This window comes from Marmota monax, unplaced genomic scaffold (assembly GCF_021218885.2).
Source record: "Marmota monax isolate L192 unplaced genomic scaffold, Marmota_monax_Labrador192_F-V1.1 WCK01_AAM20220418_F8-fsc00030, whole genome shotgun sequence".
Lineage (NCBI taxonomy): Eukaryota > Metazoa > Chordata > Mammalia > Rodentia > Sciuridae > Marmota > Marmota monax.
Window position 1 is genome coordinate 1,533,823 of NW_026691988.1, and position 24,433 is coordinate 1,558,255.

The 24,433-nt window shown below is 34.2% G+C and overlaps 1 protein-coding gene across 6 annotated transcripts in view; it reads left to right on the plus strand.

Moving 5' to 3' along the window:
- Positions 1-24,433, plus strand: part of Lama2 (laminin subunit alpha 2) — a 564,351-nt gene that overhangs the window by 198,805 nt on the left and 341,113 nt on the right. For all 6 annotated transcript variants that reach the window (XM_058581074.1, XM_058581053.1, XM_058581067.1 and 3 more), the window contains exons 5-7: positions 19,264-19,443; positions 22,138-22,227; positions 23,604-23,721. In XM_058581074.1, coding sequence (XP_058437057.1) covers positions 19,264-19,443; positions 22,138-22,227; positions 23,604-23,721 — 388 coding nt within the window. The remainder of the gene's footprint in view (positions 1-19,263; positions 19,444-22,137; positions 22,228-23,603; positions 23,722-24,433) is intronic.

The following is a 24,433-nucleotide window of genomic DNA, read 5'->3' on the forward strand; positions in this document are numbered from 1 at the left end:
TTAGAAAAATAAAATCATCTTATTAGAGAAGTTCTAGATTATGCTTTCTAATATCATTACAAATGTGTTTTAAGAAATTAATTATGGTGAACTCTAAAAACTCTGGAAAAGGCTGAAACAGTGAAACTATAAGGGATTGCAAATTGCAAATAATATGTTTTGAAATTATAATTAAAATTAACTGGAGTCAGTTTTATGAGGCATTGAGCTATTAAAGATTTATAAATTGCCTAAAATCAAAATTTTCAGAAAGTAATCGCTTCAGTTGAGATAAAGGAAAGATCTTATTTGCTACTTCACTGCTTGAACTAGCATGAAAAAATAAAATTTGTGATTATTACTCCTCATTATGAAGTCTATTGCTAAAATTATAGCTAATGTTTAAAACTGTGTGAAATCTCTAAACATTGTTTTAGTCCCTCCTTAAAACTCATAAGCAAATCTTAGAAGTTTCCTGAACTGGTTAATTTCTACTTCTGTATGTAGCTTAAAGTCCTGTGAAAACTTTAGGTTTAACTCTGTGTAAGTCTTCCATCATACGAGCTGCTAATTCATAAATTATTCACAAAATATTGATGGAAATGACTTTTTTCCTAACCACATTTACAGAATTAACATTTACAATGTAGTGTTCAAAAAAGTCTTAACCAATTAGAATTTCTTTCTTATATGCCACATGACTCTTTGTGGGTAACAGTGGCATAGACTTTTATGTTCCCTATTGGACTGGATTTCATTCAAGGGAACTAGCTCTAGGAGTGTTAATGTGCTCACAATCAAGCATTCTTACTAATATGTGTGATCCAAAGTAAATTTCAAAGGAATGTGAGCCAGAAAGCCTCCTTGCTATGCTTTGCTTCATGGCTTTGAAAATCTGTGGGAGAAGATGTATCACAACTCCAGGAAGGAAGCACAATTATATATGAAGACTGTCACATGATTTATCTCTGATGGTATTTATGCAAAGATTTGTGACTTGTGCTTTTGTGGGGAGTGAGTAATCCCCAGGTTTGCTGGACAAAGGTTGTGGAGTAGTTGTCCCTAACTGTGACTGACTGCATTCCTGCTCTGTTGGCATGCTCCAGCTCACCCACATCTACCACATGCAGTTACTATTGGATTTGAATCCTCACTACCAAATTTCCTAGCTGTTTATTCTTGGGAAAGTTAACCTCTCTGAGTTTGTTTCCTTGTCCTAAAAATAAATAACACAGTAATACCTTCCTAATACTTAGAATTAAATAAGATAAATTTAAAGTATTAAACTAGCCTAGAAGGAAAATAAATTGTTGTGGCTAGTTATTAAAAGAATATAGTTTCTGCAAAATTATTTATTTATTTATTTATTTATTTATTTATTTATTTTTAGTTGTAGTTGGACACAATACCTTTGTTTTTATTTATTTGTTTTTATGTGGTTCTGAGGATTGAGCCCAGGACCTCACATGTGCTAGGCAGTACTCTTCCACTGAGCCACAACAACAACCCTCTGCAAAATAATTAAGAGTTAAATAGCCATGTGATCTAGTCATCTTACTTCTAGATACATATCTAAAGGAATGATAATCCAGTTCTCAAAGAGATATCTATACTCTTATGTTCTTTATAGCATTACTCATAATAGCCAAGACATAGAAGCAACCTAAATGTTCACTTGTGAATGACTAGATAAAACATATATATTCATACTTATGATGGGGTAGGATTCAGCCTTATAAAAGAAGAAAATCCTGCCATTGGAGACAACACAGATAAACATGAAGAATATTATGTAATTGAAATAAGCAGACACAGTACAAATTCTACATGACTCTGCTTACATGAGGAATCAGAAATAGTCAAAGCACATAGAAACATAGGCTGTGATGGTGATTACCATGATGTGAGGAAAAGAGAAAACAGAAGGACCAGTCAAAGGGTACAAGGTTTCAGTTCTATAAGATCAATGAATTCTACAGATTTACCATCCAGTATAGTGTCTAGCATTAACCATACAGTATTTTGTACTAAAAAGCTTATGAATTTGTAGGGTGAAAAGAAACTTTAATCAGTTACAGATGTACTGATAGCATAGATCCTAGTGAGGGTCTTCTTGATGTTCCTTTATCTGCAAACTCATCAATTTGGATACATTTAATATGTACTACAGCTTTTTGTATGCCAATTTTATCCCTATAAAGTTTTATCCCTATAAAGTATTTCTTAAACAATCATGTAAAAGCCTATTTTAAAAATTACTACCACTTAAAACCACCTAATTCCTATGGTGTCTTCTTCAAATAATAGTTACATAATGACTAAAGTTGAAATCTAAAAGCTTAGGCCTATATTCAGATAGAAACCTTGGCAAATTGGTTATAACTTTTGAAACTAGGGCAGAGCATCTTTGTGGCAGACTATCTTTTCAAGGATGTTTATTTAGCATCTCTGTGAAGCAAAGGTCAGGTTTGTTTATATCTGGGGTAGATGTGGATGCTGTGTCCACCCAGATGAAGGGGCGAACATGCTTACCACCCAGAAGAGACAGCTTGCGCTCTTAAATCAGGATTCCTCTTCAGTAACACACTGGCTGTGAGTCTGGCCTTCAGCCAGTCCTCTTTCTGTCTCTGGGAAGCAGAGCTTGGGAACTGGTATCAAATATGGCAATGCTCAGCTTTGAGTAATAAAGTCTCCTTCCCTATGTAGGAGTCCCATACATTCTTCTAGCATTCATGAAACTGTATCTGGCTAACTTGTCATCTTCCAAATATTATAAAAACTCAGAATTTCACAGTCATCTTTTTTTTTCCCTCAAAGAGTGTTTGAAGATCTATTTTATATACAACATAATTGATCAATTTCAAGTGTGCTGTCCAGTAGTATTTAGTGTAGTCACAGACTTGGATGACCAGCACCTCAGTCCAATCTTAGATCATGTTCAACACTACAAAAAGAACCCTTGATCACACAAAGTTCCCCATCCATACTCTCCTTCACTCCCCTCACTCCAGCTGCTCTGGGTGAGTGTTAGAGCACAGGGGGGAAGGGTGGGAGCAGGAGAGCAGTGAATAGACTTTTGCAGCAAATATATATATATATATATATATATATATATATATATATATATATATATATATATATATGTATATATATATATTTAAAGTAGACTCAACAGGATTTCCTGACCAATTGGAACTGCCAAAAGAATGTGCCAATGATCTCACATGAAGTGTGAGAGAGTGAGATGAGCAAAGGACAAGTCCATGGTTTTGGATTGAGCAAATAGAAGGACTGAGTTATGATGGAGTGAATTGGGGATACTGTTGAAGTAGCAGATTTTACAGGGAGACACAAGAGTTCAATTCTGTATATATTAAAAGGTCTATTAGACATTGAGGTGATGTTGAATAGACAGCATGTAGTATTCTGGAGTTCAGATGAGAAGTACTGCTTAAAAATATGATTTGGGGGCTAGGATGTAACCCAATAGTAGAACACTCTCCTGGCATATACAAGGTCCTGGATTCAGTTCCCAGTACTGCTGGAAAAAAAAATACTGTTGGGGTAAAATTGGGAGTTCATAACCAACTTGAATCTAATGTATGAAATATGATATGTCAAGAGCTTTATAATGTTTTGAACAACCAATAAAAAAAAATTTAAAAAAAAAAAGAGCAGCAAAAAAAAAAAAAAAATACTGGAGGAATTAAAGCCATGAGAACTCATGAGATCACCAAGGAATTTCTTGACCACCATGTTCTAGAACTGAGCCCTGAAGGATGTTGATCTTTAGAGGTCAGAGAAATGTGTAGAAACTATAAGATCAAAGAGTAGACACACATAATTTGGGATAGGGAGATTTCTCCCAAGAATGTTGCTAGTGTTTCATGTTCTTAGTTATTGGAGGCAAAAATAATCTTTTGAGAAATGTTCACATGAACCTTGGTGTGATTTACATGAAAAGCACTGGACAATTTGCTAATTCCATTTTATTCCCAAGAAAATGAAAATATTACAAAATAAACAGTCAGGGGAAAGGGGCTCCATTTCTGTATAGGAAAACTTGACCAGGCTTTTCAAGATTTACTATACATTAAACAAAAGAAAACCAATTAGTATATCTGTTTAATGTCCATCAGAATCCCCATTTCAAATACTTAACTGTTTTATATTCAAGAATATATCATAGTAGTACATTCTTGAAATAACATCTGAAGGATAAACTTGGAATTTAGAAACTTTTAAAACAATTTATAATATAAATCATATAATAAGTGTCAAATATTCACACTTAACACTGGATAGTCACAATTAGGTTTCAATTCTGGTTTTTGTTAGATTTGGAAAATATTGAAAGATAATTATTTTTATATTATTTATTTATTTATTTATTTTCGCTTTTTGCAGTTCTTCAGATTGAACTCAGGATCTCACACATAATAGGAAAGGGCTTTAACACCAAGCTACATGCCAGTCCCAAATATTTATTTTTAAGTAAAATTTTATTTATGGTATTTTAAAAGTCTTCTTAGTAGAATTGTACATATTAAGAAAAAATAAGGGATTGATCATTATATTCATATGAGTTTCCTCTCTGTTGTTTTGAGCCCAACTCAAGAAACATTTGTGTGTGTTTTTTTGTTGTTGTTTGTTTGTTTTGACATAAAACTAAGGTACTTTCTTATGCAATGCCAAACATCTGGGTGAAACTAAAAAATATAGTTAGTCATCAATGTTTATTACTATCTGGATATTTGATGTCATGGAAATGATAAATCATAATTAGCATTTCAATTTGTCAAACAGATGTTCATTGGAAAACAAACACGAGCTATTCTACAAGCTAGAAGGACATGTCAGATAACCCACCTAAGCATAATTGTTCTTCTGGTCTCAAAATTAAAAAGAAACAAAATTTGTCAACATAATCTATTCAGTGATGTATAAAAATAGGGTTTATTTGTAAATATGAGAGCCTACATTAAAATGATCATGTGTTAAAATTTGATTTAATCTGTTGTGGTTTAATGATTTTAAGGACTCAAAACAGAAGCTGGCAGAAGTATAAATTTAAATGAAATTTATAACATAATGTACATTTTCCATATAATTTACAATATAGGTTTAAACATAGGATTGAACATATTATAATTTTGCAACATGTTCTTTCTTTTTATTGCTGACTCATTTTTTAGTGACACTGATATAGTAATATCCTTTCCATGGTGAATGATTATTATTCTTAAATGGACTACAATAATTTGATTTTATGATATGGTAGTCCTTCGTAGCTGCACAGATACACTCTAAATAGTAACAAACCCTATATATACCATATTTTTTTTGTACATACACAACTTTGATAAAGTTTAATCTATAAACTAGACACAGTAAGAGATTGACAACAATAACTAACAAAATAGAATAATTATAACAAGACATTTTGATTTAAGTTATGTGATTATGGTCTCTCTTTATCTTGAAAGAGTCAAGGCAAATCTTAGTATTTCCAAACTGTGGTTGACCATCAGTTTCTGAGGCTGTAAAGAGCAAAACAACAGATAAGGGAAGACTATTAGAATGGCAGAGATTTTTTAAGTAAACTATGTTTGGTTGGCAATTCTTTCCTGAAATCTTTAAAATTTCCCAGTAGCTCCTGGTGGTTGTTTGTTAAGGGACACTGACACTGAAAGAGCCCTGGACCCCTGGGTGCCAAGGGAAATAAGTGGGAAATTGTGTCATCTGGACCCTCCTCTATTTTCAGCTTGAATTTTCCATTTCTATTCTGTCTTTCAATTTTTTTGAGATATTTTTCCCCAGTAACCTTTGTTCTTGAAATAGTTTTCCTTCTACCCCTTCAAAAAAAATCAGGAATAAAGAAAAATGCAGTAGTATTAAAAATATTAGAGACAAGTCAAACTTTTTATAAGTAGAGCACCATGCAATAATTATTTTAAAAGGGCAACACTCATTGGATTTATAACTCTGGAATGCTATTATTAAATCATTCATGAGTTTTTTTAAATTACTTTTTTACATAAGAAAGAAATAGGAGTGTTGGTATTGTCTGTGTATTTCTCTACAAGCTATATAATTGATAACAGTTTTTATGACCTAAAAGAATGTTTTCCTCTTTTGTAGTCAAACCATCAGAACTGTTTCTCAAATATATTACTGCAAGGGATACAGGGATATATAAATACAAGGGCAGATATCTAAGTAAAAAAACAAATGGGGAATGACCTTAGGACTGAAAATAAATTCTCTTTTAATTTTTTTTAAGTGGCAAAACTTCACAGTCTCAGTAAAGGAGATTTAAAGAAGTAGACATATAGACATGGCAGTTAGGAGGAAGGATTACTTCAGCTAAAGTAAATTATTAGAAGACAGAAAGATCATGAGATATTTCAATGAAAGGGCTTAATTATGATGGAGAAGGGCTTGATTATAATGGAGAAGAAGGGATTAAAAACAGAAAATAAAATGAATTATCAGAAATGAAGTCACAGAAGGGACTGAATATTGATCAGATTTTCAGAAAAAAAAACTATATACAAACCCCAGCCACTTCTAAGGCCAGTCCAAGACTTGAGATTTTTGAAAACCAGCTCACTAGGGATACACTCTGGGTCACTGTGAATAAGAAAGGCCATGGAGCAAGACCATGGTGGTCTCTGACCCTGTGCTATGGAGTGTAATGATTGGGACAAGGAAGACTAGACATCCTCTCTCCACAGAAGTAATAGAGCCCTTTGGGCTGCCTAGGAACAGGATTTCAGTGATTCTTCCTTCTGTTTCTCGAAAGATTTCCACAGCTAGCCAACTAATAAGGAATGGCATCTGTTGATAAAGAGTCTGTCCTCATTTGTGCGTCATGACTGAGATCCTAAACATGACAAAGAGGCTGGTGGTGATGGGCCATGAGAGCCCTAAGAGGAGAGCTGCTGGAGAAGCCTGAGAAAAGATAAATTTTACAAATTGGTTAAAAGCATTGGTTCCCAGCACCAAATATTCACCAGGCTTACAGTATATCTCTTTTTCAAGGAATGAAGTTCACAGTCATTACAACGCCAGAGATAATCACAAGGTAGCTTATTTTAATTGCTTTTAGGTGTCCTTGTCATAAACTCTCTCAATAAGGAGATTAAGGTTAGCTTCTTATTTTGGAAGTAAGATTGTGAGAGCAAGGAATAAATGAAACAGTCTTGTTGCCGGTTCTCATTGCAGCCAGTTTAGAATGAAAACAAACAAACTAACTAACAAAAAAGCCCTCTAGGCCAAAAGCAGCATTCATAACTATTTTCCTAATTTAACTCCTTTTCTTTTTGCTAAGGACAAACAGTTGTATTTTTGTCATTAATAGAAAAGGGAACAGTGCCTAAACAACCTATTATAAATTCTTCTGGGAAAGCATATTACAAATAATTGAAAACAAACCCGATTCCATGAACTTGGCAGCAAATGTATAACAGAAAGCAGTTCAGCCTTGGCCCCTGGATGATTGATTAAATGTTTTATTCCCTTTACCTTTCATTCACGCTGTGTTTGTCAAGAGGAGAGAGAAAAGAAATGTTGTGAAACAAAGTCCACTTAAGACAAATAACTTACAGTAATGATCGATGACCTCTAATCAGATATTTATTCATTGTTCTCAAGTTTTAATGTTTCTAAATATTAGCTATTCTGCATGGGTTCCTGTAGGAAACCAGAGCCTGATTTCAGCATGTCCCCAACCCCCGCCAGCAAACCAACAACATGAGCTGTTTCTGAGCTTCTTTGAGGGCACGGCCCCGCAGCTTCCTGTGGTCAGTTATTAGTCGGAGTCCAGCAAAAGAACAAGAACACTGTGTACTTGGTAAATCTGCAGAAAACTTCATCTTCTGGCTGTGTGGGAGGAGAGGATCCTTTGTTACTTTGAAGGGACTAGAGATTTGCTGGTGCTGTACAGATGCTGAGGTGCACAGAGCCAGCATCCTGCAAACCTAGTAAATAAATGGTTTTGATTCACCTCTCTACAGAATAAAAGGAAGATTCTAAACTTGTGTATCACAGTTGTTGTTCTGTTGTTCTGCAAAGTACATGAAATGAAGACCGAGCATCTTCAATGAAGCACTTTCTTAGAACCTTTGTACTGTTTAATATTTAGCCATCTGTGCACATCATAGTATGAGATATAAATCTGGTGACTCTAGCAAAATTTTAAGTATAAAGTCAGATTTTCAGGGGGTCCCTTCTTACATCACATTCTTTTCCTTTTCATCTTTCTCTTCTCACAAAATGCAGTCCAGCTAGTGGTCATTCTAGTCTATTCTTCCTGCAGCCTTTGGTATTGGTCACTTCCTCTGATCTCAGACCCCAAAGCATCATGTCAGGAGATGAGAATATAGGCCATCCCCAGAATAAAACCCTCAGCACAGAGGTAGAGGGGGGTTGAGCCAAGAAGTCCTCTGATCTTTCTTTTTCCTCATTGGTTGTGTGAAAAATAGACATGGATAAGAAGATGAAAAGCAAGAAGTTGTCATTTTCTTCTGGACATGTGTTCTCCTGTTGATGTCCCACCACATTAGCATTTCAGAATGACCCCTCCATTATGGGTGAGAACTCTGTGACTCCATTCATGTTGCTGAGCCAGGTTGGTAATGGGTAGCTACTGTAAAGAATAGAGTCCTTCCTGCTTAGAAAAAACAGTCACTTGCACTGTTCTTATTCTCACAAGAATAACAATTAGCACTTAGATTTTCTTGTACGATAGACATTATTCTGATAATTTTTTTAATCCACTAAACAGCAGTAAGGTAGAAATTATTGCTATTGTCTGCCATTTATGAAGGAATGATTAAGTAAATTGCCTAATATACCTAGATAGTAAGTAGCAGAGCCACAGTTTGAACATGGGCAAACTATCTCCAATATGCATGATCTCAGTTATACAAAGCATCAAGCACATGGGAAGAGCCAGTGTCAGAAAAGCACACAAACATCCTTACACTGTTACACACAAACTACTAACCCTGCTGAAAGGAAAAACTCATCACTTATGGGAATACAAAAAATATGTCTTACAAAAAAATTAATTTAGTTTATTTTAGATATTTTTATGCAATGAAAAAAATCACAAAATTGGAGAGATAATGCCCATGGTTTCCTTTTACAAAGCTGGTCCATATGTTGAGCAATAGAACACATTATTTCACCTGTAAGCATAGGAACTTGACCAGCCGTGGATGTACAACTTTGTTCTAATGATGAAAAAAAAAATTTATCAGACCAAGAGTAAAGAAATAAAACATGAACAGAGAAAAACTATGAAAGTAACTACCAAAAGTTAATACTGTGCAAGCAAAACTAAAAGAAGTAGAAAAGTTGACAAAAGAGGGAAACATTCAGAGAACAAGACTTTTCCTATATGTGGAAAGCAGAGAGCTGGCAGGCAGAGAAGTGTCAGAGGGTAGGATGATGTGGGCAGTCACTAAGGACTCTTCTTTTCAAATGTATGTAAGGGATGTTAGGAATATAGCTAGCCTAGAAAAAATGATAGTTCTTGGGGAAGTTGTGTCTACATTCAAACTCTTCTCCAAGTATTAGTATGACTCCATAATTTAAATTCTCTTACATCTTGAGGTTGAGCCTTTTGAAAGATTAGATCTGTTGAGGTTAATGGCCATCTTAAAATGCAGCTTCTATACAAATGGGGAAAATCAAATTAATATATTTATACAGCTTTTAATTTACATACTTATAAAAGATACACACACACACACACACACACACACACACACACTTTCTCTCTGAGGATCCTCTGAATCAGAGAATAAGAACAAAAGAGTCTGAATTTCTCTTTCAAGTGCACGTCTAGGTTTTGTTCCAATCTGTGACACATGATCTGGCAGTGTATTGAGACCTCCTGCTCCAAGATTTTATTTTAATTTTAAACAAGTGTTCCCACTTGGGAACTGAAAACAAAACAGGAAAATGTTGCTTAAGTTTTTCTTTGTGCAGTTATACATCTTTCAAGTGTTTTGTATTACCAATGTGGGTCATTGTATTCTCATTTGATTTTTTTCCTGTTCAGAACTCTTTTAGGTACACCTAAAAGGAAGACCATGTTAGTTTCACAGATAATTATTTTGAGTGTTAACACATTATTATTTTCTTCTCCCTCTAATTTGAGGTTTTCATACATCCTACCTTATATAATCTACCATTAAGTAAAATTTTTGGCATACCAGTGATAGTTTTCACTTAATAAAACACTTAAGTATTTAAACTGTCATAACCAATTTAATTGATTATGATAATAAGTGTTTTTTTAAGGAGTTATTGGTTCTTTTCTGGATAAAAATGATTCTGTCCTCAACTCTGAGACATGTTTAGTTTTGGTTTTGACCAACATAGAAAAATAGTTTCTATTTGCTAGGAGAATTTATCTTGATATGGACCAGTACTGAGGGGTCTTATTGGCTCTGGAACTGTTCTTTGATTAGTGATCTCTTGTGCTTTTATGTGCCTCACACATGTTCCTTCACAGGAGACCTGGGCACATCCAGTCCAGTGGAGTGTCCTGAGTAGTTTCTACAGCATGGTAAGAATTCTACACAGGAAGTCTAGAATGGATAGAACCAGCAGGACAATTGCTACACAAATTAATGCAGAAAACCAAAAGCTAGGGAAGTCAAGTTATAAAGATAATTCCAGAGGAACAAAGGCAGAATATCATATAAGAAATAGAATTAAAAATACAAGGTCTATCACAGATAGAATCAGCACAGAGCAGGTCAGGAGATAGACTGGGTAGAGGGTGCATAGAATAGGCTCTCTCAACAGTGATGATCCTCCTGTTGCTACAAGTCTTCAAATAGCATCTACATGATGCTACATGATGCTATTTACAAGATGCTATTTCATTCAACAAATGCCTGATGAGTCCCTGCTCTGTGAGGTAGTACAGTGATATCTACTAAAGTCAGTCTAGATTTGGAACATATCCCAGCTATATTTGGCCATTCATGTTAAAATTTTAAAGTCTTTTTGTTTTCATTAAAAAAGGACAATGATAGCACCTACATCATGAGGTTGGTTGATAGAAGCATTAAATGAGTCAATATTATAGGAATTAGTACATACACAGCACATATAAGAGTTTCTGGTATCCAGTAAATATACCATAATAACCATTATTGCTTCTCTAGTCAAGGTCCTGTGTATTGTAAGAAATTTCTGAAATAGTGATAGAGCTGAAACAGATGAGTAATGATGCTATTCTCTTAGGCTCTCTCTGGTTGGGGCACACCCAAAACAAAATTTAGAGCAGTGCAAATGTTTGAAGAAAGCAAGAGAACTTCATTTTGGTATTTTCCTCATGACTTGTCCTCTTAGAGTCTTTTCTGGCTGTGAATTTCAGATGATGACTATATCTGTATATAGTCTTAGCTTGACAGCACAAGGATTTAGCAATGACATTTGCATTTGATAAAATGTAAATGAGAAACTCCCAGAAGAGATTGAGAAAATCTATTTTGACTACTTTCCTTTTATCCATGCAAATATTACATAACAGGAGAAAGGAAAAAAAAAACAATGATCAATGATAAATAAAATATTTTCAACTGGAAGTATTTTTCCAAAGCACTATAGAATATATATGAAATAAACTCTTATATGTAATAGTCCTTTCAGAAAAAAAAGGGGGAAAAAGGAAGGAGTGAGATTTGCATTTAGAGCTATTTCCTCATTTTGAAAATTTTAGGAACTTAGTGTTAGGGTCAGTATTCTATTTAAACATCATGACCAGAGGGAATGGTATAAAGATCTTCTGTTTAATTATGATGGAATATAGGTCACCCATCTGTGTTTTTCAGCTGAAATTAACCTTAGCTCACCTTGAACAAGGAACTTAAAAATAAGTGTTTTCCTGAATTGTTTTTAGAAACCCAAAAGAACAACAAAGGTGTTTTGAAAAGAGGGTCCATACCAATTTTGAGACTTAAGAAAATGATAATTCTTATAGCAGCTCAGATTTGGTTTCCACTTTTGATATTTCCTAAAAATTTAGACCTTCTTGGTATTCAGCAGTTCTTATATGAATTAGAAATCACTGTCACATGAAATCTGCTATTGTTACAGGAAGTTAAAAAAAAAGCTGCAAGATTTGCAGCAACTGTGAAGCAAAATGGTGGTGGTTACAGAAATGATTACTTTCTTATTTTGTTTTTTGACAAGCAGAGAAGCTACACAAACTTCTGGAACATAATATTTTAAGGAGTTTTGCTAGGTAAGAAGAAAAATAAAAACATAAGATGACAAATACTCTGAAGAGAGCTGATTTTCTTATTATGTTGCAATCTATTAATGGATATTGCTTTGACAGTGAAGAATCTGTTCAAATACTTCATGGAAGGCAAAGCTTTCATCCAGGAATGACAAATTCAAGAATTATAATTCTGAAGAAAAAAGAAAAGCAATTTAAGTTTCAGGGCAATTGGGACCAAGTAGGTGTCTAACACAAAATGCCTCTTATGGAATAGTATTAAGACTAAATTTAAGGGCAGAGTTGTCAACGATATGGCCGTATTAGTTAAACATTTCATTAAGCTAACATTTCCCTGTGTTCTTGGAATAGTTAGTTAAAGTCATACACAGTCTTTGACATTTTATTATTAAAGCACTACTTTTCAAGCAGCTTAGTAGTCATCTACCATGAGAGAGTAGTTGTTTTAGTTGGGCTTGTGAACTTTAAATGTTAGTAACATATTTACTAAACATCTTCCATCTAATTTAGTATACTACCATTTGCATGTAAAGAAGTCTTCCAAGTTCTGGATACTGGAATACAAAGGCACCTGAGGAAGATAGCCATTTATCTGTATATCCCCTTATTATTCTCTTCAGAAATGATTTTACTTTTGTCTTTAATAATTTCTAATTAACTTACGATAATGTTGGAGCTAACCAGTGAATGAGAGCCAATCTGCTATGGTTGAAAGTTGGCTGAATAGTTCTTAAGTTCAAATACAATGTCTTATTCTTTAAAAACAAAACACATTTATGTGTTATTCTCAGCTAAAAAAAATAGCCTATCAAAATAAAACTTTGATGTAATATAGAAAAAATTAACTAATATTTATCTAATATTTCTTTTAACTAATACACTAAGATATAAAAAATCATGGACAAATACTACTAACTTATCTTTAAATGAAATTAAAATGCTTGGATTGAAAATGAAATAAAGGGTTAATGAGTTTTTAATTGTACGAAAATAGCATACTCACAGATATAGTTATATTAATAGCAGAAAAAATCATATTACTCCATTAAATTGTTTCTTTTTTAGACAGAAAGCTATTGTAATTTGCTAAATATTTAGGAAGTACTAAACGTAAGAATTTTTTATTTATTCAATAATTTTTTAGCACTTTATTTTTAACAGATGCTATCCAGTGTCTGCTAGGGATTACATCAGTTAACAAAATAGAAACTTCTAAGCTCTTGGGCTCCTGTCCAGTGAATAGAGAAACAACCAACATTAGTGCCCCAGGTGAAATAAGAGGAAAGCTTGAACTGAGATGGTTTTAGTGGAGGTAGTAATAAGTGATTAGATGCTGGACATATTTTGAAAGTAAAGCCAACAAGATTTGCAAATAAATTTGACATAGGATGTTAGAAAACAAAAGAAGTAAGTCAGAAGTAGGTAAAAGGATGGGAAGAATTAGTAATGTTGGGAAGACTGTGTATGAAAAGCAGGAACTCCTTTGGGATGAACTTGAGCCTAGTAACTTCAGCGAGTGGACAGTTGGTTGCTGCATTCTAAACTTCAGAGAGAAGAGACCAGACCTGGAGTTTCTGTGTGAGAGATATCACAGTAGATGGTATTGGAAGCCAGGTGCTTTGATAGGATGACTGAGTAAGTGTGGCCAGAGCAGAAGTAAAGGACTGTGCACTGTGGTGCTCTAATATTAGCAAGTTAGGGAAGAGTTAAGGTACAGGGTGAGGATCTTTATTCTAAACATCCAAACTATGAAATGCTCCAAAGTTTGAGCTGACATGGCACCATAGGATACTATAACTGGAAAATTCCACACCTGACTCACCTGATAGGTCACAGTCAATATACAAATGCATTAAAAGTATTACATAAATTACTTTTAGGCTATGTGTATAAGGTATATATGAAACATTAATGAGTTTTTTGTTTGAAAGCAGGTCCCATCTGGAAGATATCTCTCTCTCTCTCTCTCTCTCTCTCTCTCTCTCTATATATATATATATATATATATATATATATATATATATATACATACATACATATACATTTCAAAATTCAAAATGTAAGGATTCTAAAATACTTCAGGTCCAAAGCATTTTTGTTAAGGGAAAATCATTCTATAGTAGTGACAGAGATTGAGATGGGATAGCCAGGGAAGGGGAGCCAAACAAAAACTATGTGTCCTAGATATCAATGGAGTAATCAAGGTTTTTCAATTGCTGACTCTGGTAAGAACTGATAATTGGTTATTTCACATACTAAAAAGGTGAAGGACATTGGTGACTTTCCCAAGAGCAGGGGCAACGAAATGGAGGACGCTTTGGAATAGTAGGAACACAGGTGAAGTGTAGTCTAGAAAGCTCCCAGTTTTCCATCCAGAGCCAGAACCAGAGAGCCTTTACCTTGTGCTGGGAACACATGACAAATTGTTGAACTTTCCCCCCTTTCAAAGTAGTCTACAGCTTACTTTCCTTTTTTAAACTCATTTTTTTTTTCACAGACTTGAATAAAAGTGATTGACTCTTTTTTAAAAGTTATCTTTATAATCTTACTCTCCCTCCCTGAAATAATACCATGTTAAGAATGATTGGATTGCCAGGCATGGTGGCACATGCCTTTAATCCCAGCAGCTCAGGAGGCTGAGACAGGAGGATCTTGGGTTCCAAGCCAGCCTCAGCAAAAGTGAGGTGCTAAGCAATTCAGTGAGACTCTGTCTCTAAAAAAAAAAAAATTCAAAATAGGGCTGGGGATGTGGCTCAGTGGTTGAGTGCCCCTGAGTTCAATCCCTGGTATCCCCCCAAAATGAATGATTTAACAAGTTCCCAGATGCCTCATCCAATCATCCACTCATTTTATACATAAATTATTTAGTCACAGATATAAGTAGCTAATCTCACCCTACACATATGAACTCATTGTTTAAACTTATGGGGTCTGTTTACTTTCAACTTGTGGTACCTACCTCATTGGCACCCTCTTTGGAGATTGATAATTAAAAAAAAAAAGATTTTGAAAGTGTTCTAAGAAAGCATATCACATTTCAACTTCATCCACTTCCACTACTTATTTCAAGATTTCTGATACTGATTTCCCTAATGCTCTTTCAGTGGTCTCCCGTCCATCCATTCCCTCAACAAACTTGTATCATTTGGGAAGCGTAAGGAGACCATAGCACTTCCAGCAATCCAAAATAGACATAGTCATACAATAAGGGGCAATTTTTCATACTATGAATTTCATTATTTGATACACAAAATATTTTAAAAGATATTCTAAAGCAAAAAAAAAAATGCCATAGATACATATAACTCTTATCCATCTTTAATGGAAAGGTTATAATGCAGTATGCTTAACCTTTTAATACCAGAATTATTTGGGTGAATACAGTGTAATTTTGATATAGGCATTTAGTAATTTAAAAAAAAAAGATATTCTGATGTGTTTTCCCCTTTATTTTTCTGAAAGCTCATTTCAGGGAAAAAAAAAACATGCAATTTTAAAAGCTCAAAAGCTTAGTGGATAATCATAGTCGGATATTTTCAGTTGGAAAGAATTCCTGTGACAGCATGAACATACACCCACCAACATGTCTGTAATAGAAAGAATTTCAGAAGACAGTAGACTGCCATGGATTTCCCAGGGCCTCACAGCAAGACAACCGCGGTCTTGGGGTCTAATTCTTTCATCTTTCTTGAAGATAGACACTTTGCAGTTGTCACCCCATAGGGAATCAGGAAGTTAGTTAAACCATCCAGTAAACTTGAAATTACACAGCATCGTGCCAGTGGAAATATCTTATCCAATGTTCTGATTTATTTTGAAGGAGAGTGGGGGAAAAAGGAAGGGGGAAAAAAAGAAAGAAAAAAAAAAAAACGACGCAAGGAAGCTGCACACACATGGCCAAACAGCTGGCTGGTTTTATATCCCAGAAACAGCTTGGGATGAGCCATATTCACAAGATCTCTTGGCAGAGTAGCTGGAGGAAAATACCAAAGCTGTGAGGAGAAGTGTTCTTTTGCTGAATATTTCATGGATCTCTCATGTGGGTTAGTAACCTAAATGAGAACATAGACACCTAATTTTTTTTTTAAGTCTTTGTTTAAGTGAGAGATTTCTGACTCTTTAAATAACACAAATGTGGTTCACTATAACATTAACACCAAAGATACATTAATAACTTTTGAAAACTATAATCTTAAAAGAATATTAATTTTTTCATTTGTTTCAAAAAACACTTTAGGGAAAAGTTCAGGGAAAACTTGAAAGAAATGTAAGCATGAATTCAAGGGCACTGGTGACTTTGTTTGGATGCAAAAATTAACCTTTAAGAGATACTAGTTTTAAGGACTTCAAGCTTTTGTTTGTTCATTCTTTTAACATTTAATTGATGTCTCTTTAAGTAATGAAGACAACTTAATTTTAAATATTTATTGGCTCACCTGCTAAATGCCAGAATTGTGACATACACAAGATCTACTTTACTCTTAGAATTTCCTACATTAGAAGGTATTCAGTGGTTTAAGATGCAGTGCTTTAGGTGAACTTACATTTTACCATGTTCCAATTTGTTGATTATATGAATTTATTCTTCACTTAGTATCCACTTTAAATTCAACTAGCTAGAATATTTCACATTCTGATCATGAGGCATTTTGAGTCTTCTTTGTGACATCAGAATTAGTTTCTCATCTCAGAGTTTGCTATATTTCTCTAGTGACTCAAATAGTTTATTGGCAGTCAGTTTGTAAAATGCTTACTGGGATTATCTAAATGCAGGATGTTAGGAATAGAAATAGATATCATTGCCTCTCCTGTCAAAAATATAATTAAAACAGGATATATAATCTTGAAAAAGTAGATGAAAAATCCCAGGGGATGACCTTGAGTCACAGGTCCCCAGTGTGCACATGGATTGTCCTACACCAGAACATCTCCTGCCCTGGCACAGATCTCCCACTTCTAGTGTTCCTGTCTCCTTAGCCCTGTGTCAATATATGCATTTTCAGTTCAAAACCTATCACTTAATTTCAAATTCCTTAAAAATTTTGTTTAGACTAAATTTATTGCACAGGTAGGAATCCATTTATATAGTGCAAAAAATTAAAAGTAGTTCTTTCTATCATTATATTATGGATCTTTTATTTTTTATTATCACACATATTTCAGTATAACTTCAACTGGTCAAACATTGATGGATATCTGATCATTTCCTGTTTTTTTTTTTTTTTTTGCTGTAACACCAAATATGCTGAAAAAATATTACTTGTACTCATTCAAGTCACTATAACAAAATTCCATAGACTGGGTGACTTGTAAACAATAGAAACTTATTTCTCAAAATTCTGGAGGCTAGAAGTTTGAGATTAGAGTGCCAGCATGGTATGGTTGGGTTATGATGAAGACTTTTCCTGAACTGAAGACTGCTGACTTCTAGTACTGTCCCATGGTTGAAATAAGGTAACACACTTGTATTCTCTTTGGGTATTAATTCTGTTCTTTGAGGGCCCATTCTTATGGCCCAATTACTGCTCAAAGGCCTCACCTCTAAATATCATCACATTAAAATTAAGGATTCGGTATATAAATTGGGGCAGGAGTAATGGAAACGTTTAGTCTATTTAACATAGTCCATATGTAATATGATATGTGTATTATTTCATATCTGTAGGATAATTCCCCAAAGTAGAATTTCTAGGTCAAAAACTCTGCATTTCTCATTTTGACAGTTATTGCTAACCTGGCTTTCTGAAACATTTTTCAATACCCCTTAGTCTTGCATCCCTTAGTCTTGCCATCAGAGATTATTACCAGTATTACCAGTATTGAGGAATTTTATCAACCTAAAGATATGGGAGAAAATTTATCCATATCCTTTTAATCAACATTTATCTTATTATGAGTGAACTTTGGCATTTTTATCAATAGTTTAAAAAGCAATTATTACATTTCTATTTTTTTTCAAAATTGTCTTTATGTCTTTTTAAACCATTTTTGTGTTGTATTGTTGGTCTTTTCCCTTGTTAATTTATAAGAGTTCTTTAGATGTCAGGGACATAATTCCTTTATTTGTACCAGGAATTCTTTTTATTTTGTTCAACAGTTTATCCTTCATTAGAATTTTCTGCTCTCAAGATAGCCCTGTGAAAGTAAGCCATCTTTGGTATGAGTTTGGAGCAAAGATTCCGGGCATATCTCCATTTTTACATTAAAAAATTGTCTGATTAGATTGTATTTCTTTTGTGTCAATTGTGTTAAATTATTTTCCTAAAAGATTCTCCATTTCATCCAGATTTAACATATTTTCATACAGTATATTTTTCATAGGGTATGTTATGTCCTTGGTACATTTTTGTCCTTTTGTTCTACCAATTACTAAAATGTAAATGAATCACAATAACAAACAAAAAAACCATACTCTACTAAAAATTTGTTACCCTGGGCATAAGTTTGTCTAGTTTTCACTATAATCTATCAATTTTTACTTTCTATATTTTATATATGTGTATATATATGTGTGTGTGTGTTTGTGTGTATGTGCGCGCGCGTAAATATGTATACGCATAGAGAGAGAGATGATTTCAAGTTCAGAATTAAGTTCCTGATGGGTTCTTGCTTTTGTCAGATATTTTCTAACTGCTCCCTCTCCCCCACTTTTTTTTACTAAGTTTGTCCCACTATGTATCATATTTTTCAATAACTTAGGGTGCAATAATTTTCAGAAAAAGTTGATTTATGAATTTATGGAAATCCTAGGAAGGGACGATGTTGCAATGTCCTAGAATAGAGGATATAGGTAGTTGTAGTATATAGTTTATAAGATATAAGCAAATGAATTGCATGCTTGGATATTAGAAGAACCAAAAAATATATCAATTACCTCGCTGTCGTCTGGTGAGTACATGTGAGCCTGCATCTGTCTAAATGGGAGAACAGGGACCTACTTTTATTTTATAGAAACAAATAAAAACATATCTAATTTTGGTAAACTTGAGTGTTCAATTATTCCCCACATTGTGCAGATTCACATTTCTCTGATCAATGGAAGACCAAGTGCTGATGATCCTTCTCCTGAACTGCTAGAATTCACCTCTGCTCGCTATATCCGCCTGAGATTCCAAAGAATCCGCACCTTGAATGCCGACTTGATGATGTTTGCTCACAAAGACCCAAGAGAGATTGACCCCATTGTCACAAGAAGAGTAAGTTATAATGACTGTGAATGAGCCTGTGAATGATATAATGCCCATCTTTTTAATTGTCTGTTAAAAAATTTAAAAAAGAAATCTTTCAATGATTTGTACAAGTAGTTATTAGCAAAGATTTTAAAATTCAGTGGACATTCTTTAGTTCAAATTGAAGTCTGCAACTTATTAGGTGTGTAGAATTTGTCAAACCTTTTTCATGTTCTTAAACTTTAATTTCCACTTTTGTTAAATGAGTATCATAATGTCTAGTTCATACCCCCCCCCCTTTTTTTGAAGTCTGAGTACAGAAGTAGTCTTTTTCACATTAGGTGACCTGTCCTATTAGTATAATTTTGCTGAGTTATTACTGAAAGGACAGGGGCTTTGATATACTTTTTTGCTATGACCCTCACTAAGAAATACACTTTTTAATCATGAGCCGCAGTTTAAAAAAAAAATAACACTACTATTAGAGAAAAGGGATACTACATACTGTTTGATTTTTCTTTTTGAATAGAATGTAACAAAGGAAAACAAAGGGTTAAAGCTTCTTTTCCACAAATTTTTGACCATAGAGCTAACAGAAGTGCTGCTTTCCAATGTGAAACTGGGATTTGTTAGATTGTGAAATAGATGGCAATCTCAGATTGCTATGGGTGATAATTGTGCTTCTTTGTGCCTGTCTACTCTGTACTCCATTCACTGGTTTATGTCACTTCCCTTACATGATGCCATACAACATTATTACCCTGAGATTCAATTCAGCCGTAAATCCATAAGGCAAATCCATGCTACCAAGAAATCCACTGTAAGGCCAGAGGTATCGTAAGAAAAAGGATGGTAGAGAGAAATTAACATTGTGGGAAAGCACTTAATTATAGAAGGAGCATACCAAGATCAAACTTCTACCACCAGTCACCAAATTGCTTTACCACTAAGCTGAATACAACAGTTCCTGAACACTCCTCACATGTTTTTTCTTTTCATTACTTAATTCCTCTACCTAACCGCTCCATCATCACAAAATAACTTCAAAAGTTATAATTATCCCCATGAAAGCTATTTTCAGAAGTTTTAGTGCCCAGTTTTTTTCCAAAAATGAAACTACTTTACCGCATACTATATTTCAAAGTATTGTCAATTGCATTATACAGAAGTAATCATTATCTTATAGCAATGTTTAGATTCTTTGCATGTTTCAAGAAATCACTTTTAATTTCCATGTTGGCGTGACTTAAAAATATACACCAAGAAAGACTGAATAATATTGAAGTGAAATTTATTCTTTCTCGACAGTATATCTATCAGGGAAAAAAAAATCAATGAAAATAAATTAGTGTTCCTTTTATCATCTTTTGCAAGAGTCAGAGTGGGAGTTGGGGTGCACATCCATTATTTATGACTGTGTTGTACATGAGCATTTAATATAGTGCAGTACAACTCAACATATAAATGTGTTTTTTGAAAGTACTAAAGTTTAATAAACACTACATACAAATTTAAATATATAAAAATAAGATATTGAATTTTAGCTCTTCATGATTCAAAAGCAAAACATTATGTATTTATATTTAAAATCAATTTCCCAATTTTAAAAGCATCTGCAAATACTACTATGCCAGCTTTTTGAGCAAATATCTCCATTTGTATTAATATTATTAAGTGATAAAGTGAAAAGGAGATTTATATGTTATCCCAATTTCCTAACAAGTTCCATTAGTTCAAGGTCTAGGCATATCAAATACGATAATGTATAAAAAATATTTTAAAAGACACTATATGTAAATAACAAAAACAAAAGGAAGAAGAAGGAGAGGAAAGTAGGGGAAGAGGAGGAGGAAGAGGGGGAGGAGAAGAGTAAGTGAATAAAAGGGATTTCTAGCTAGGGAAATCAGATCTGTGTCCACATGTTTATTATTACTAAATCTGGGATTTTTTAAGGTATATATTTGAATAATAGTTCTGTCTTCCATTGAGAGTAATACTTGGATTCCATATGATAAGGTAAAGGGCTCTGACAATTATGCACATGTTAATTAAATTTTTAATAATACTAACTCTGTAATTATGAATAATCTTTTTTAAAAATAGCTGGTAGATTAAAATAATTAGGATCATACCCCTTTATTAGCTTCAAATAGAAAGGTAATTATATGGACATTTTAACATAATAATAAAAGAGGCAAGTGTTCTGCACATCGAATTTGCAGTTCCTTTTTATATCCTTCAACGTTTGGGTAAGAAGTACATTATTATCAATTTTCCCTAAATGTGTTGTTTGTTTTCAAATCTACCAGACAAAATAGCTTGCATGTGATTTGTGAATACAGTTTTCTATTATCACAATTAAAGAGCCTTTCTCTGAAGAAACCATGCAAAACTTTTATGAAGAATTACCGTCCTTAGTCCCATTTAAAAATTGCTTTTAGCAATGGGTACTCCCGCATGGCCTTTGTACTGCCTATGGGAAAGAAATTTATAAAATGCTCACCTAACATAAATTAGAGGCATTCTTTCTTTGGGCTATGATTACAAATCTAGAAGTTACTTCATCTGTTTTGTGAGCCCTCACTTTTCTTCAGTAAATAGAAGCATGCTTCAAACCAAGGATAAAAGCAAAAAATGAAGTTTCCAACTGAATGTTCCCTTTTGTGGCTTTCACCCTGCAGTCGTCTTAACAGGATTTCTTCTCTGGATTGCTTTTTGCAGTATTACTACTCAGTCAAGGATATTTCGGTTGGAGGGATGTGCATCTGCTATGGTCATGCCAGGGCTTGTCCACTTGATCCAGCGACAAATGTATGTATATTTATAGGATGCTTAGGCAAAATGAAGTGCTCAGCTGTAAAATGCTTCATGAGCCGCTTTGCAGGCAGGGAGCACTGTGAATGGGTGTCAGGTCCCCACTTAGACAGTGTAACAGAAAGCCATGCCAGGGTGAAATAGAGCTGGCAGTTAAGATGATAGACTTTGAAGTCAGCCATCACATTATCAGAAAACAGATTAGGTTTTTTTTTTTTTTCTTTTTCCAAAAAATGTTCTAAACTGGTATCTATTTTGAAGCTTCTCTAGCTATGACAGCTTGCTGCATGATTTAGCTTTAGAGAATGCCTGCCATCAATCAACCTGTCCATTTCTTTAGAAATGTTTAATCAAAAAATTAATGCAAATGAAAAATGTGCATGGAAATAAATATATAAATGGCCATGGAACAGGAGACTCAGATAGGGCAGGAGCAATAAGGAATAGGTGGGAAAGAGGATTCAGGAGAGTGTTGATATCAGCAGGCCAGAAAATGCTGGAATGCTTTTGGGTAAAATTTTCCATTAATGACAATGCATTAGGTGAACATAACATAAAGAAGAAGATGAACGAGCATCTATTTTTTTCTGTCATAAACAAACCGGTGAAATTCACAATCAACTACTGAGCAGTATAAAGAAGAAATATATTGAATAGTAAGATCAGTGAATGTTGGTAGAGTCATAGTTGGGTTTTGTTTTACTTTTGCTTCAACAAAAATTGTATGATAATTGACATTATACTTATACCTAGTTTTCTAATTAATAGGTCATATAATGTTATCTCCTAGGAAGATTCAAAATCTTAGTATGTTTTTCTGGAAAAGAGTTAGAGTATCTTGTTACCTGTTTATGTGCTGTCAGGGGTGTTTTCCAAGCTTTGAGAGCCACCAGGCAACCTTAGAAGGGCAGTGGCATGTGGCAAATGAGACCACTCAGAGCACACACAGATAGGAGAGCTAGCCCAGGGACACTAGATTTCTGTTCCTCCTCTGCCCCTAGATACAGAGTTGGGGGAATCAACTCCCTTCTCTTTTGCTAAATCCAAAAAATTTAAGGATACTTTGAGTGAAGACTTGAACTCGACACATCTGACTCAGAAAACCTGAGCATATCAGAGAATTCGGTGTTCAAGAACACTCCCCATTGGTCCTCACTGATTTCTTCCAAATCTAAGCCCTTGATTCCAGAACCAGCCTAGATCACCCTAAGCTGGTATTGATCAGAGGTACCCACTGCTTCCTGCCCAGGCTGACCCAGTTTTACATTTTAGTACATAGCCTAGAAGTCTTCTCTTCTTTGTACTGCCTTTTAGAAGGAATCCCTCTCTGTGGTTCTAAATAATGTTCAAAGTATCTCCCACTTTGTGGCTAGAAATCACGCTGTGAGTGTGAGCACAACACGTGTGGCGAGAGCTGCGATCAGTGCTGTCCAGGATTCCATCAGAAACCTTGGAGAGCTGGGACCTTTCTGACGAAAACCGAGTGTGAAGGTATGTTCTTGAGAAGCCTACAGAGTGTGTCTGTCTTCCTCTCCTGGAACTCGGGTAGCATAGACGTGTGGAGATTTTAGATACTGCCCTCATATATCCAGTTTGTATATCTTAACCAAGGCTAGAGCTGGTGAACTCTTTACCTTGCTATCTTAGTTTTCCAGGGTACTTGGTCTGGTTTGGTTGTTTTAATTTGACTCTTTTGAATTTACTACTGTGGAAAGATTATGAGAACATGTAAAAGCATACTACATACACATCATCATAAGGACGAACCTGATGCTTCTAACATTATATTTATTATATAATATAAAATATATTTTGCATATTTTATATATAATATAAATATATTTTACATTATATACACTATATATATATATATATATATATATATATATATATATATATACTTATATTCATAGAAATGCAGATAAACATTAATGAAAACCTAGACTGTGTGGAGGCTAGCCTCCCAAACATATACACTTAGGAAATTGTTCTGAAGCATGTATTAGCTCTAATTCTTTCTAGTTGTTCCCTTGGCAGCCTGATGCTCTACCCCTTCTTCCTAGTAAATAGTCCTTACATACTCATTGTCTGATGAAGTGTGGGAAATCAAAGGTGAGAAATTATCCTCACATGTTACAACCAGGTTATTGTCAGAAAAAAATTCATTCATTAGGATTTGATAATTATACTTATTAGAGGTACT